The sequence below is a fragment of the Crassostrea angulata genome, chromosome 5 (genome assembly GCF_025612915.1).
Source record: "Crassostrea angulata isolate pt1a10 chromosome 5, ASM2561291v2, whole genome shotgun sequence".
Lineage (NCBI taxonomy): Eukaryota > Metazoa > Mollusca > Bivalvia > Ostreida > Ostreidae > Magallana > Magallana angulata.
In genome coordinates, this window is record NC_069115.1 from 2,902,759 (window position 1) to 2,917,721 (window position 14,963).

At 35.9% G+C, this 14,963-nt stretch overlaps 2 protein-coding genes across 4 annotated transcripts; one reads left to right on the top strand and one right to left on the bottom strand.

Annotated features, from left to right (window-relative positions):
* Positions 1–591: 591 nt before the first annotated feature.
* LOC128184315 (nuclear cap-binding protein subunit 2-like) lies at positions 592–3,626 on the bottom strand. The gene is made up of 4 exons (XM_052853750.1): positions 3,469–3,626; positions 2,482–2,663; positions 2,047–2,185; positions 592–1,241 (listed from the first exon to the last, which is right to left on the bottom strand). The coding sequence occupies exons 1-4, from the start codon at positions 3,538–3,540 to the stop codon at positions 1,146–1,148; spliced, it is 489 nt and encodes a 162-aa protein (XP_052709710.1). The 5' UTR covers positions 3,541–3,626; the 3' UTR covers positions 592–1,145.
* A 29-nt stretch (positions 3,627–3,655) lies between these two features.
* On the top strand, positions 3,656–12,812 carry LOC128184314 (GPI mannosyltransferase 4-like). Of its 3 annotated transcripts, none has more exons than XM_052853749.1 (3): positions 3,656–3,681; positions 4,605–4,765; positions 5,926–12,319. In XM_052853749.1, the coding sequence occupies exons 2-3, from the start codon at positions 4,630–4,632 to the stop codon at positions 7,551–7,553; spliced, it is 1,764 nt and encodes a 587-aa protein (XP_052709709.1). In that variant the 5' UTR covers positions 3,656–3,681; positions 4,605–4,629; the 3' UTR covers positions 7,554–12,319. The 3 variants fall into 3 exon arrangements, 2 of the variants coding, with proteins under 2 accessions (XP_052709709.1, XP_052709708.1); XR_008243720.1 differs by lacking the exon at positions 3,656–3,681 and adding an exon at positions 12,732–12,812 and having other exon boundaries at positions 4,466–4,765; positions 5,926–8,941; XM_052853748.1 differs by lacking the exon at positions 3,656–3,681 and having other exon boundaries at positions 4,466–4,765.
* The last annotated feature ends 2,151 nt before the right edge of the window (positions 12,813–14,963 follow it).

The window sequence follows — 14,963 nt, forward strand, 5'->3', positions numbered from 1 at the left end:
CCATATGGAATTTACTGACCATGTATAAACCATATTAGGTCAACTACAAACCATGTAACAATTATATCTTACCGACTGACTTTTTTTTAATGATAAAAGGTAAATAAAAATGGAAATCAAGCTTTTGTATTTTAAAATATTACTTGTTTCAATTTGAGTACGTAACCTGACATCATAATGCTCTAAAGTGATGTCATAATGCTCAAAAGGGGTGATATTTTCTACTGGCTATGTATGGAATATACATAGTCTCCACATGACTGCTGTAAGCCAATGATTTTCTTACAATTTAGCAGGAGGTAAGATCTAGAAAAATATTCAAATGCTAAAGTTAACAAATTTGGAATTTTTCTTCACTACATACATGTAATAGTCTATTACAAGTAAAAAAAAAAATAGTCTTATCTAAAATTTTCAGGCATATACCGGTATGACAGTAATATTGTAGACCATCCAGTCTCCTTAAGACTTGCAGAGCGCAGACGGCTAGAACAGACAGTTATTGTTGTAAATTTGAGATAAAGCCCCTGAAACACTACCGGTAAAATGCAGGTAGTTATAAAATTATCTCATAATTCAGTTGAAAATCAATTTAAAAAAAAATCCTTTATAGTCTTTCATTTATCTGCACAGTACATCATAAAACTGGATTTTTTTCACAGTGAAACAGAGTATAATGTATGATTAATGGTCAACAAACATGTTCAATGGAAAGTTATCAACTGTGTAGTTACAATACATACAATACAATCAATGATCAAATTATATCTTATGATGGATTCTAGAAGAAAGGACTTGATCTCTCAGATCTACCGGTACTGATTTCAAGTTGACAATTAAAATTAACAGACTGTTCTCTATAAAAGTAAAACACAAGATTCCATTATACATGAACATGCATGTTTCATACAAAATCTTATCAATGATATGAATGAAATTACAGTCCACTGTCACATATCATAAAAATAACAGAAACAAATCATGTTCAAGTTTTAAAAAATCCAACATCTCTCGTCACTGTCCTTTAGTTGCCCTTTGAACTTCCACCCACAGTCAGATATTTCTTTTAAACCAAACGACAGTTCTGAGGAGAAGACATATCCGATCCAATCAACTGGTCTCCTTGACAACATCGAGTCTGGAGGTCACATGGGGTCGCGGGACTGGGTGATCTTGGTAGCGATGATTTTCCCGTATCCTCCCCGCCCCTCGTCGTAGTCGGTTCTGTATTCGTCTCGAACCTGAAAGTAATATTCCAGCATCTGAGAAATCCTGTACATAAATTCATTTTGTTGACAACTGAATAACTAAGTTGATCAGTTAACATCCTACACAAACATATACAATATGACATGGTTACTGTCTTCAAATATATAAAGCAATATTCACTTACTCTTTTTTTTACGCCTCACCTTATCATCCATTAAATATTATAATACCCTCACCTGTCTCCTTATAATGTATTATATCACCCCTAACTAGAACTACACCTCAAATTTACCTGTTGCCTTATCATACATCGTTTCACCCCTGTCTACAGCATACCTTGACCTCACCTTTTCCCTAATAATGGCTTACCACATTCCTATTTCCCCCCAATCAATAAAATGTATATCTGTTTTTTTTCTGCATGTCACAAAATTTGCGAAAATTATAAAAATGTGTAGCATTTATAATTTGCGTCAATCACTTTTTGCGATTTAAAAAATTTCTAATAGAAATTAATTCAGGATATAATTTCTGCATTTTCAATGATCTGCAATGTAAAAGAGATCGCGAAAAAGAAAAAAATTAGTTAATCACGAATATTATCGGATATATGATACATGACTCACTTGTCCCCTTATCATACCTCACTTTTCCCTGAATTTACCTCATCTATCTACAGATAATGCTTTGCCCCTGATTCTTGTCTATCCATCCCCTGATTATGCCTCGTCTACCACTAATTATGCCCTAACAACCCCTGACTATGAATCACCTCCCATTTACTATCTCTCATCTCACCCCTGACCAAACCCCACTTCACCCTTGACTATGCCTTACCTGTCCTCCGCTCTTCCCCCTGCCGTATTGCCGACCCTCCTTGAACCCGTGGTCCCAGTCCGTACGAATGATGCGGTCATCCAACCGTGTCCCGTTGACGTACCTCATTGCATACTCCGCTTCTTCCCTGGTGTAATATCTCATAAGTCAAGGGAAACAACTCTGTATGTTGTTATCAATGAAACTTTAAAACAAATCTACATTTTTCTGGAGAATTTATAATTTAGCATGTCACTAAGTATCTCTCTTACTATCTCTTTTTTCTAATAACTCAGTTTTCTAAATATCTAAATTAACTACAGGTAAATTTTATTTGCATCTACCTTTGTAATTACAAAGTAGAATACATCCACTAAATACATCAGATTAAATCTAGCTTTATTTACAAGCAGCCCCAAAGATGCATAATTACAAGGTGTTAACTCATAAGGATACTCCACAAAACAAAAACCACAGGGCGTTTTCTTCACTTTGTCTAAACCCATGACGATTCTTTTGATGTCTCCGCATTTGCCGAAAAGTTCATGAATTTGTTCTTCTGTTGTGTAATATGACAGGTTTCCAACGTACAGCGTGGAAGATGTCAGAAGAGCCTTCTCTTGTTCTGTTCGACTTCCCTAAACAAATCAACAGACCAGATGTGAATGAAATATGGTATATTTAATATGTTTTTAGTACAGATATGTTTTCATAGAATGCTCAGACCAGACAATTAGCCATATCTTGCCAGTACATTATTACATCACTAAATCAACACCATCCTCACAACATCATGGGTCCTGAGTCCACTCAGAGCCACATGTGGACTTTGTACCACTCAGTCACTGTATTCTCTTTTGAGAAGTGGACAGGCATATCCTATGCCAGTCCACTTCTGAAAAGAGAATAAGTACCACTGATGTCGTGAAGATGTATCAACATATAAAATTATATATGTTAAAGTGATGTAACAATGCACTTGTGAGAAAGAGTACCTGGCGAAAAATTGGTCTTTGGCCAGAACTGAAACAAAATCAGCTCAAAATTTTTAAAAATAATTAATCACATTTCCTTATACCAGCCCTAAATATGGTAATGAATGTAGCTTAGTGGTGGGAGAATGTTACAACATCTCTACACACATGTACACGTACAAATCTATTAAATTCAATTCTGAAGTAAAATGCTACGTAACAGACACTGTCATAAAATAATAAAGTCTTTGATCGTTTAATTCATGACAACTGCTGTATTGTTGTCTTGTAACACACCGTTTATCATCTATATTCTGTTAATTGAGCAGAGCAACACAATGCGCTCATTTAGCAATGAAAATCTAGTCATGATGAGAAAATTCGAGCTATGCAAAATAAACACCCGCTTTACGCTTTTATTCTAATTGTGGTGGTTTAGGACGCGGTGATAAGATGATGCTGTCTTTACCTTGAAGTGCTGGTCTCTGTAGGCGCTGAGGGCAACCGATCCTGAGGGAAACTTGGCCCGAAATCCAGACATGATCCTCTTTGTTTCGCTTTCCTTTTTGTCGCTTTACTAGTTCTCAGCCCTCAAAGACATTCGGAACATTTCTTGTTTGTCGATAGTGTCTTAATCTAAAAGCTCAAGAACACGAGGACCAGTTTATGATTAAACAGACAGGTAAAATGTACACCGTTGCGACGGTTAATTTGTTGCTGTTCAAGTTTTTCCCCCACAATAATTTCTTACATGATGCATTGCTGTAATTTGCTTCAAATGCCAGAAATCTTCTTCATTGATTGTAGATAGTGGTTGGGCCAGAATTATAAAATATACGTTGCACAATTTGAATTGTAACATGTTTCTGTTTTTTACTGGTTTAGGCACAAACGTCCCGGCACAAGAGCTTGTCACAGTCTTTTGGTCTTTCTACCTTTGGTTTTTTAGTATAGGGGTGGTTAAAAATTAAGAACAGAAAAAGATAGTGGCAGGCCCCCTGTTCGAGGCAAGCCCTATTGATACTGTTAACTCAAAAAATCCCTTCCCTCTCTCAAATAAGTTGTTGTTCATTGCACCATGACAGCATGTGTGTACATTAGAAAAGTGAATACTAATTATGGAAAATAATGTATTGTGGAACTCGCTGTAAACCAACTTTTATTTGCGTTGGAGAAATTTTGCGAGGTTTGCAAGATCATGCTTTGATGTCACTAAATATTTCTTACTGCAAACCAGTCCTTAAATGTCTCTAGTATAATTTTTTTTCCAAATAATTGATCTACATCTTGATCGTGAAACTTAGTTTCCGCAATCAAGGTTTTCTCCAATAAATTGTGAAATAAAGTAATATTTTAATGTCACAAGGATAAGTTGGTTTACTGTATGTAGGAAGGGAATCATAAACTTAGTTTCCGCAATCAAGGTTTTTTCCAATAAATTGTGAAATAAAGTAATATTTTAATGTCACAAGGATAAGTTGGTTTACTGTATGTAGGAAGGGAATCATTTAACTTAATCACTCACTACCAGTCGTTGCATTGATCTATGCTTGCATTGTGAGACCTGGGATATCAGCATTACTGTATTTGTTTTACTTTTATTAGGACTAGTCTTGCTCAGTGTACCAAGATGTCTTCGTTGGACTGGATCAGGAATCACAAAATCTGGTTGAGCCTGGTGTTTGTTCGGTTCTGTCTGGTTTTTCTGCCACAGCAAGGGTACATCCACCCAGATGAGTTTTTCCAGAGCACAGAAATTGTAGCAGGTATTATTGTAATAAATGAAATCACGGGAGAATGTCGTATTGTAATCGTGGAAGAATGTTGTATTGTAATTGCGGGAGAAAGTTGTATTGTAATCACAGGAGAATGTCTTATTGTAATCACAGGAGAATGCCATATTGTAATCACAGGAGATTGTTGTATTGTAATCACGGGAGAATGTCATATTGTAATCACAGGAGAATGTCGTATTGTAATCACAAGAGAATGTCATATTGTAATCACGGGATGTCTTATTGTAATCACAGGAGAATATTGTATTGTAATCACAGGAGAATGTCTTATTGTAATCACAGGAGATTGTTGTATTGTAATCACGGGAGAATGTCATATTGTAATCACAGGAGAATGTCGTATTGTAATCACAGGAGAATGTTGTATTGTAATCACAAGAGAATGTCATATTGTAATCACTGGATAATGTCTTATTGTAATCACAGGAGAATATTGTATTGTAATCACAGGAGAATGTCTTATTGTAATCACAGGAGAATGTCGTATTGTAATCACAGGAGAATGTCGTATTGTAATCACGGGATAATGTCTTATTGTAATCACAGGAGAATATTGTATTGTAATCACAGGAGAATGTCTTATTGTAATCACAGGAGAATGTCTTATTGTAATCGCATAAGAGAGTTGCTTTGGCTTAAATTGATATTTGGACTGCATGACCAAATCTTCACCAAATCTCTGTGTTAGTCCAAATATTATGCTGAACCAATTCTCTGCCGAGATTAGTCTAGAGGAAGACCTTATCATTACTGCATGCTTTGTGATATTTTAAAATGACAAATTCATTCAAATATAGTCATGTAATATATTAATGACAATTGCATATATGGGTTAAGTATTTTATGAATAGTTTTATGTTTTATGAATAGTTTTATGTCCTATTTTGAGATTTTCCTTCAAAAAGTTAAAAAAAATTCTCATCAATTGTGTGGATGCCAACTCAATTGATATTGATAGCATTAGAAGTAGTGGTGGACAATGTTTTGATAAACACATCTCGTTTTTGTCTTAACTAATCCATCCACCGATTAATCACAAAACTAGATTGCATTTAGTTGATGATTTCATAATTTTGATGACAGGCAGATTTTCTGTAGTATTGGTATAATGTAATTTATTCTTTTTCCAGGGGACATTCTGAATGTATCCGTCGTGCGGACATGGGAGTTTTCTGTGGGCCTGCGATCGGTACCACCAATCTATTGCCTAACAGGACCAGGGTTTTCTCTGTTGAAGGGAGTTCCGCAGATGATGACGTCCTATTGGGCGGTCGTTCTACCACGACTGAGTGCCTGTATTTTAAGTCTGGCTGTGGATGTCGCCGTATTGTACGTTTGTGACGTGTTTGCCATTGACAGTACCGTAGCACTGCCTATACTTGCTTCATCGTACGTCATGTTGACATATCTAACCAGGCCTTTCTCTAACACTCTGGAAACTGTGACATTTTGTGTATTGTTAGTGTTAGTAGCTAAGGTTGTAAAAAACATACGTCACTCTCAATCAGATAGAGCAGAGAAAAAGTCCAAGGAGTTCAAAGTATTACCAAATGATGGATATCAAAGGAAAACCCTGGATGAGTTCCGAAAGAAACACTCACCTAACCCAACAGAGGAGAAATCAAATTCAGACTCTAATGGAAGGACTGTCTTTCTTATTGGAGTTGTAATGTCCATTGGTATGTTCATTCGGCCGACATTTGCAGCATTTAGTGTCGGCCCAATCCTCTGGCTTGTTGGCACTGCATTGATGAGTGGAGATGGCGCAGTATCTTACCTGTTTCTCATGAGTTTTGGTGCCTTGGTTCCATCTATATTGATGGTCCTTGTGGACACTGCCTACTACTCTGACATGACCGTCGTGGATATATTGAGCAGGTTCAGACAATGTGTCATAACATCTGGTAATGTGGCCAAGTGCTGGGAGGAATATTTCTCCATGTTTATTGTGACTCCCTGGAATTTCCTCAAGTACAACTCGGACCCTGACAATTTATCTGTGCATGGCCACCATCCCTATTACACACACTTACTGATCAACATCCCTCTCTTACTGGGGCCTGCGGTTGTGTTGATCCTTGTTGAACTCTACAGGTTCTGTATGCGGCGGTCAACTTCGTATAACTCTACCCCCCTGTGTTTCCTCACCCCTCCCATTCTGATTCTGTCCCTGTTTCCCCACCAGGAGCCCCGGTTTCTCCTCCCGCTCCTGCCCCTGGGGGTAATTCTCTATGTTTCTTCCATAAATAGAATCGGACACAGGAACGTGTTCTTATTTCTTTGGTGTGTATTCAACCTAATTGGTTTGTTGTTCTATGGATTTCTTCACCAGGGAGGAGTTATCCCCCTTTTGTCATACATTGAGAAAAATTTAAATAATCCTAGTCCTCTTTTCACAAACGAGGACACCTTTTTCTTTTTCCACACCTACATGCCTCCCCGATCTCTACTGCTCAGTCACACCTCTGTAGAACAACTTGTGGACCTACAGGGATCCCCAATAGAGGATCTGGTCGCTGCCGTGAAATCCCAAAAAACCTGCTGCAGCTATTTAGCCATACCAGGCACCATGATGGAGGAATTCGTGCATCAGAGAATCAGTTTTGATGTCATTCAAGCATTTCCTTTTCACCTGTCCATGGAGGATCCTCCATCTTATGATGTAGTTAAAGAAGTATGGCAGAATTTCTCTGATAGGGCCTATTATGACAAGCTTTTTGAGTCAATGTCACTTTTTCTTCTAAAAATGAAAAATTAATTTGATTCTTGTTTGAATTAAATATTTTGATTTGTTTTAGCATTGTTCAAAATACATGTAGTGTTTTTAACAATGACATCTCTGATATTAGGCAGTGTATGTTTTATACACAACCTCAAAAAGTGTGATTTAGCTTTGCATAATCTTTATAGAACTTTTTGTTATTTTTGTGTTTTTTTTGTATTGGATTGTTTTTATAACTTGTGTTTTTACGTAGCTGTGCATAATTAATGATATTATTGCTGCAATACTCACTTAGAGGAAATCTTTTGCTTTCTACATGTTCTATGCTATGTTAAGTCCCTTGAGATTGGTAATTATATGTTTGAATTCATTTTCCGTCACCTGTTTATAGCCATACCTATTGAGTGCATGGAGTTTACGACAAGGTCAAGGTCAATGCTGCTGATTGTGAATGTCAAGGTCAACTATAAATGGTATTGATCATAATATTCCAGCTGTCATAAGCATATCATATACATTTTTTAATTTTACATTTTGTTGTAAGTAGAATTATGATAATATCTACCTGTAAAAACAGAAACATCTTTGCTCCCTCAGCCTTTGTTGTATACCTGTATCTCATGAAGTTATAAAGTGCAATTTTATTTTAATATGTATATTGTTTATTTATACGCTCTATTACTTAAGAAAATAATTAGCAATATCAAAAAGTTCACTAGGATATGAACTTCGTTGGTCACATTATCAAATCCTGCGAAACCTGTGAAGCATGAAGGGCTTCTCAAAGATCTGATCAGGTTTCAGTTTAAAATCTAACAGCTGTTATGCATTTCCATTTTGGAGGTGTATAAACTTTACAATTATTATTCATGTTTGTAACAAACACTTACAAGAAATACACTAATGTAAATGTGAGGTATGGTATGTAATTATATTACATTGTATTACATATAACTGTGAAGTATGGTTACCATAGGTAATTACATGACATTGTCTTACATGCAATTGTGAGTTATGATAGGTAATTACATTGTATTATGTGTAACTGTGATTGTATGGTAGGTAATACATGAGTTGTATTACATGTAACTGTGAAGTATGGTAGGTAATTACATTACATTATATTACATGTAACTTTAGATACATGGTTGGAAATTACATAGTTTGTATAACACGTTTTTATCAACATTTACCTTGGGGTTAGATTTTTACCTGCATATAGCAATATATAACAGGCAGCAGAGATAAAGATTATATCTTAGCATAATCTAATCTAAGATTAATGTCAAGTCTTGGTTTAGATGGTAGGAGATTGTGATTATACAGTACATATGATATAGTGTATCTTAGAATGCTTTTTGTGCTCTTTAAAATGCTGATTTAAAACAACATGTAATAACTAGTAGTAACTACATGTAAATAAGGTCAAGATCTAGTAAATGATTCCAGGGTGTCTTTTTGGTGCTAGAACCATTATGACGTCATAATTGATTTGAAGAATCTTTTTCCCGTACTTTACGGCTTTAAGAAATTATGTAGAAAACTAAACAATTTCTTGGCATTTTATGTTAAATCATGGGAAAAGTAATCCCGATACCTATATTCATTTTGACATCATTATAAAGAGGATGTCAAGAGCTTGTTTAAGTTTGTTTTTAGCTCACCTGAGCTGAAAGCTCAAGTGAGCTATTCTGATCACATTTTGTCTGTCGTCCGTCTGTCCGTCTGTCCGTCTGTCTGTCTGTCCGTCTGTCCGTCTGTCCGTAAACTTTTCACATTTTCAACATCTTCTCAAGAACTACTTGGCCAATTTCAACCAAACTTGGCACAAATCATCCTTAGGCAAAGGGGATTCAAAGTTGTGAAAATTAAGGGCCACACCCGTTTTCAAGGGGAGATAATTAGAAATTAATGAAAAATTTCGAGAAATTTTCAAAAATCTTCTTCTCAAGAACCAGAAAGCCAGGAAAGCTGAAACTTGTGTGGAAGCATCCTCAGGTAGTGTAGATTCAAAGTTGTGAAATTCATGACCCCCGGGGGTAGGGTGGGGCCACAATGGGGGGTTGAAGTTTTACATAGGAATATATAGAGTAAATCTTTAAAAATCTTCTTCTCAGAAACTAAACAGCCAGGAAAGCTGCAACTTGTGTGGAAGCATCCTCAGGTAGTGTAGATTCAAAGTTGTGAAATTCATGACCCCCGGGGGTAGGGTGGGGCCACAATGGGGGTTGAAGTTTTACATAGGAATATATAGAGTAAATCTTTAAAAATCTTCTTCTCAGAAACTAAACAGCCAGGAAAGCTGAAACTTGTGTGGAAGCATCCTCAGGTAGTGTAGATTCAAAGTTGTGAAAATCATGACCCCTGGGGGTAGGGTGGGGCCACAATGGGGGGTCGAAGTTTTACATAGGTATATATAGAGTAAATCTTTAAAAATCTTCTTCTCAGAAACTAAACAGCCAGGAAAGCTGAAACTTGTGTGGAAGCATCCTCAGGTAGTGTAGATTCAAAGTTGTGAAAATCATGACCCCTGGGTGTAGGATGGGGCCACAATGGGGGGTCGAAGTTTTACATAGGAATATATAGAGTAAATCTTTAAAAATCTTCTTCTCAGAAACTAAACAGCCAGGAAAGCTGAAACTTGTGTGGAAGCATCCTCAGGTAGTGTAGATTCAAAGTTGTGAAATTCATGACCCCCGGGGGTAGGGTGGGGCCACAATGGGGGTTGAAGTTTTACATAGGAATATATAGAGTAAATCTTTAAAAATCTTCTTCTCAGAAACTAAACAGCCAGGAAAGCTGAAACTTGTGTGGAAGCATCCTCAGGTACAGTAGATTCAAAGTTGTGAAAATCATGACCCCTGGGGGTAAAGTGGGGCCACAATGGGGGGTCGAAGTTTTACATAGGTATATATAGAGCAAATCTTTAAAAATCTTCTTCTCAGAAACTAAACAGCCAGGAAAGCTGAAACTTGTGTGGAAGCATCCTCAGGTAGTGTAGATTCAAAGTTGTGAAAATCATGACCCCTGGGTGTAGGATGGGGCCACAATGGGGGGTCGAAGTTTTACATAGGAAAATATAGAGTAAATCTTTAAAAATCTTCTTCTCAGATACTAAACAGCCAGGAAAGCTGAAACTTGTGTGGAAGCATCCTCAGGTAGTGTAGATTCAAAGTTGTGAAATTCATGACCCCCGGGGGTAGGGTGGGGCCACAATGGGGGTTGAAGTTTTACATAGGAATATATAGAGTAAATCTTTAAAAATCTTCTTCTCAGAAACTAAACAACCAGGAAAGCTGAAACTTGTGTGGAAGCATCCTCAGGTACAGTAGATTCAAAGTTGTGAAAATCATGACCCCTGGGGGTAGGGTGGGGCCACAATGGGGGGTCGAAGTTTTACATAGGAAAATATAGAGTAAATCTTTAAAAATCATCTTCTCAAAAACTAATCAGCCAGGAAAGCTGAAACTTGTGTGGAAGCATCCTCAGGTAGTGTAGATTCAAAGTTGTGAATCATGATCCCTGGGGGTAGGGTGAGGCCACATTGTGGGGGGGGGGTGTTAAAATTTTACATAGAAATATATAGAGTAAATCTTTAAAAATCTTCTTCTCAGAAACTATTCAGCCAGGAAAGCTGAAACTTTTGTGGAAACATCCTCAGGCAGTGTAGATTCAAAGTTGTGAATCATGATCCCTGGGGGTAGGGTGGGGCACAATGGGGGGGGGGGGGTGAAGTTTTACATAGGAATATATAGAGTAATATTTTAAAATCTTCTTCTCAGAAACTAAACAGCCAGGAAAGCTGAAACTTGTGTGGAAGCATCTTCAGGTAGTGTAGATTCAAGTTGTGAAAATCATGATCCCTGGGGGTAGGGTGAGGCCACATTGGGGGGGGGGGTGTTAAAGTTTTACATAGGGATATATAGAGCAAATCTTTAAAAATCTTCTTCTTAGAAACGGATCAGCAAGATGATTCTTTATAATTGTTAAGACTTTGGCTCCAGGACAATTCTTCGGCCTCACAAGAAGGTTCAGAGTTTGATGCAGCTAAATATCCCATATATAAACAATTGAAAAGGATCTTTTAGAAAACTGCAATACTCAACATGTGATATGACTATAAAATTGAGGCAGGCAGCTATTTTTTCATTAAAATCTTTTTGTATTACTGTATTGAGTTATTGCCCTTGATTTATTGATTCTTGATTATTTTAATTAATGCATCCACTGTTAACCAATTATTGTGATGATTATTTTTATACAATAATAAATATTCAATGTGTTTAAGTTGTTCTGCATAAGTAGTTTTGGGTTAGGCCGGATTAGTTAGTTTATTTTTGATTTCCAATTTTTAGATACTATGAATTATTTTAGGCTGGCACATATATAGGGACAGTGTCTCTTGCATTACAATGTGCGATTGTTTGGGGTTAAACTTGAACAGTTACAGATAGATTGAGTGTGTGGACACCCATGCTCTATCTAATCTTCGTGTTTTCTAGCCTATGACACAGAGTGTGCGCTCTTTCCTGCCCTGTATCGCTTAAATACAAGTGTGTGGTCATACTTGCTTGTGGTGGATGTGGCGGAGCACTAGTAAATGGTCATCTCTGCTAGAGTTCTGGCCTTTCTAGCGCAAGTGTGCGGCACTCCCTGCTTGCGTTATGTTGAGCTGTTGGCGCAAGTGTGTGGTCATTCCTGCTTGTGTTAACGTTGGTACCTGTTGAGTTGCGTAGGTGTGCGGACATCCCTGCCTGCGTAACGTTGAGTCCCTATACATGTGCAGGAGAGGTAATTAAAGTCTGCTCTTGTAAATATTGGCAGCAATCGGGGCTATCCCAGTTCCAAGGGGGAAAAATCTACATGTATTATTGTACATTGTCCAGATTGTTTTTATTATGACTCCATTAAGCTGACTTTATCATACCTATTGTTCCTCAGGTGAGCGATGTGGCCCATGGGCCTCTTGTTTTGAGAAACTGTAGGCAATCTAGATATAAAATAGACAAAACTCCGAGATTTGCTACTTTACTCATTCATGTTTCATAGAAAATGGTTGTTTAAAACATGATTTTTCATTGTGTTTACCAAATATATCAGCCCCGGTACACCCTATAAAACAAAGCTATTATTATGAAGCATCATTGAAAGAACTTATATCCTGAATTTCATGAACATGTAGGCACCTTTCATTTACTAGATCTTGACCTTAAGATCTCAAAGTCAGATATTGACTATGTAACTATTTATTTTATCGTTTTGTGCAATAGCTGATGAATAAAGAAATAAATCATATTCATTTGTTTTGGGTTTTCTGTTTTGATTGGTTTTGTTTTGTTTTAGACTGTTTCTTTGATAGTTTATATATTCATGCATTTAGAAAAGTGAAAGCTATGAATCAATATATATTTTTTCGAAAACCATCTTTTTTAAAGAAGATATTATAGTTAAACAGAAAATGAAAATTTATTAAATTTCCCCCTGGCAAACACATATATCCTTAGGACCCCCTGGAAAAATTTCAGGATCCGTGCATGCAGTAATTAATCCTTTGGCCTAGTTTGAAGAGATGTGGATTGATATTGAATCCAGAATTTCTCATTAAGTTTTTTTGACATGATATATAAATATTTTCCAGCTCTCTGTTCATGAGATTTGATATATTAACAATCCGGCCATGGCCAAAGGAAAATTTTTCGGCTTGTATATTGCAAAGTCGATCTCTTGGAATATGCATGTAGTAAAGCTCTTTTAGAAAGATCAATTCTATGTAAGAATCAAAATTCGGTGGCCACGCATAGTCACAGATTTTCTTCATACTTGACAATTTGATAGACTTTGGTGAGTTAAAAAGCCTAACACCATTTGTTTGTTGCTATGTGGTCCCGTTGCCATGGTAACCGTGGATAAAGATGAAAAAATGGCATTTTAATGCTTATTTGAGAACATATTGTGAGTAATGTGCAGAACTTGGGGTTTCCAGGGTAGAAAATATAATTAAAAATAGTTGTCATTTTTCAAAAGAAAGAAAAAAATTCATGGAGAAACGCATAATTTTAGAGCGTTTCCATGGTTACTAAATAGAAATTCTAAAATCTGTTTTCTTCATCTAATGTTAATAAAAAGTGCAAATCATGGATTTTTTGGTAAACACTATTATGATTATGCAATTAAAAATTTAAATATGAAAATTGAGAACCGTTGCTATGGTAACAAGCTTAAAAATAAGGGAAATTTAGATATTGTTAGGCATCTTTAAATGAATATTATTCACTTATAGTGAATAAATATATAAAATCAAATGGTGAGAAAAAATAAAGTTTGTCCTTAACTTTAATAACAATTGAAAAAAATCTGAAATGTTCTAAGAATAACTGCCGTTGCTATGGACTTTTCAAAAAGTAAGCATTTCTGTGTGATTTTTTACGCAACTTAATTTTCCATAGCAACAACACTTCTCTGTTGCATAAAAAATGTTTTTGTGGTGTATAATGAAAATTTAGATATATATTTACAAGTTCCAACTAAAACAATTGCAAATAAATTCTAAAATCAGGAATAAAAGCATATCAAAATAATCTTCAATTTCTCAGTTTTTCTTAATTTTTGGCCTTGTTGCCATAGCAACGGACATCAATTTTCATGATAAAATATATATTGCATGGACATTAATATGGATGTAAAAATTTAACAGTTTCCCATTTGGGCTTATTAAAAAACCGCAGAAGTCTGATTTCAGAAATTTGTAACGGTTTCCATGGTAACGTTTTAAAATTGTTGGTTTCTCCATCAATTTTCTTATATAATTAAATAATTGAAAATAGGACAAAGGCTGTTTTATGTCTTTGATAGTTTTCATTAGTGGGCAAAACCTTCTATTATGGCTTCAAAGTAGGTAAGTTTTGCTATTTTCCCATATTTAGCCTCGATTACCATGGCAACGGTAACACCCAGCAACCAACTTTTAGTGGTTTTTTGCGTTTTACACCTAGGTGTGTCCATGTATGAAATATAAGGAAAATTGGTGACTATGCGTGGCCAGACCCTTTTATAAATCATTGATTCTTACATAGAATTGATCTTAAATCAGACTAAATCAATTTATATCATTTTTTTTTTAATATGACAAAAAACAACGTTAGACAACCTTTTTAGAATATAAGGAACGTTTTCAATTAAACAAATTAATTAGACCCCCCCCCCCCCAAAAAAAAATATTAATTTAAAAAAAATTGACATACTTTTGGCTCGTGAGTGTAACTATTTGGGGGCATTGACAGACTATAAATGTACATGTAGATGCATTTCTAAGATTGATTGGCAATTATTATACATGTATTACTCAAAATTATCATGATTACATGTAACACCAAGACCAAGCAAGGTTCCAGTATATAAAGTTATACACAAATTTACAATGAGTACTCTAAGTACTTTAAATAATGG

Excerpts from the sequence above, each read along its gene's own strand:
- LOC128184315 (XM_052853750.1), bottom strand. The coding sequence starts at position 3,540 with ATGTCTGGATTTCGGGCCAAGTTTCCCTCAGGATCGGTTGCCCTCAGC. Across the intron at positions 2,664-3,468 it reads ACAGAGACCAGCACTTCAAG|GGAAGTCGAACAGAACAAGA; the intron begins GTAAAGACAGCA and ends TGATTTGTTTAG. Across the intron at positions 2,186-2,481 it reads TGTGGTTTTTGTTTTGTGGA|ATATTACACCAGGGAAGAAG; the intron begins GTATCCTTATGA and ends TTGACTTATGAG.
- LOC128184314 (XM_052853749.1), top strand. The coding sequence starts at position 4,630 with ATGTCTTCGTTGGACTGGATCAGGAATCACAAAATCTGGTTGAGCCTG. Across the intron at positions 4,766-5,925 it reads GAGCACAGAAATTGTAGCAG|GGGACATTCTGAATGTATCC; the intron begins GTATTATTGTAA and ends TTCTTTTTCCAG.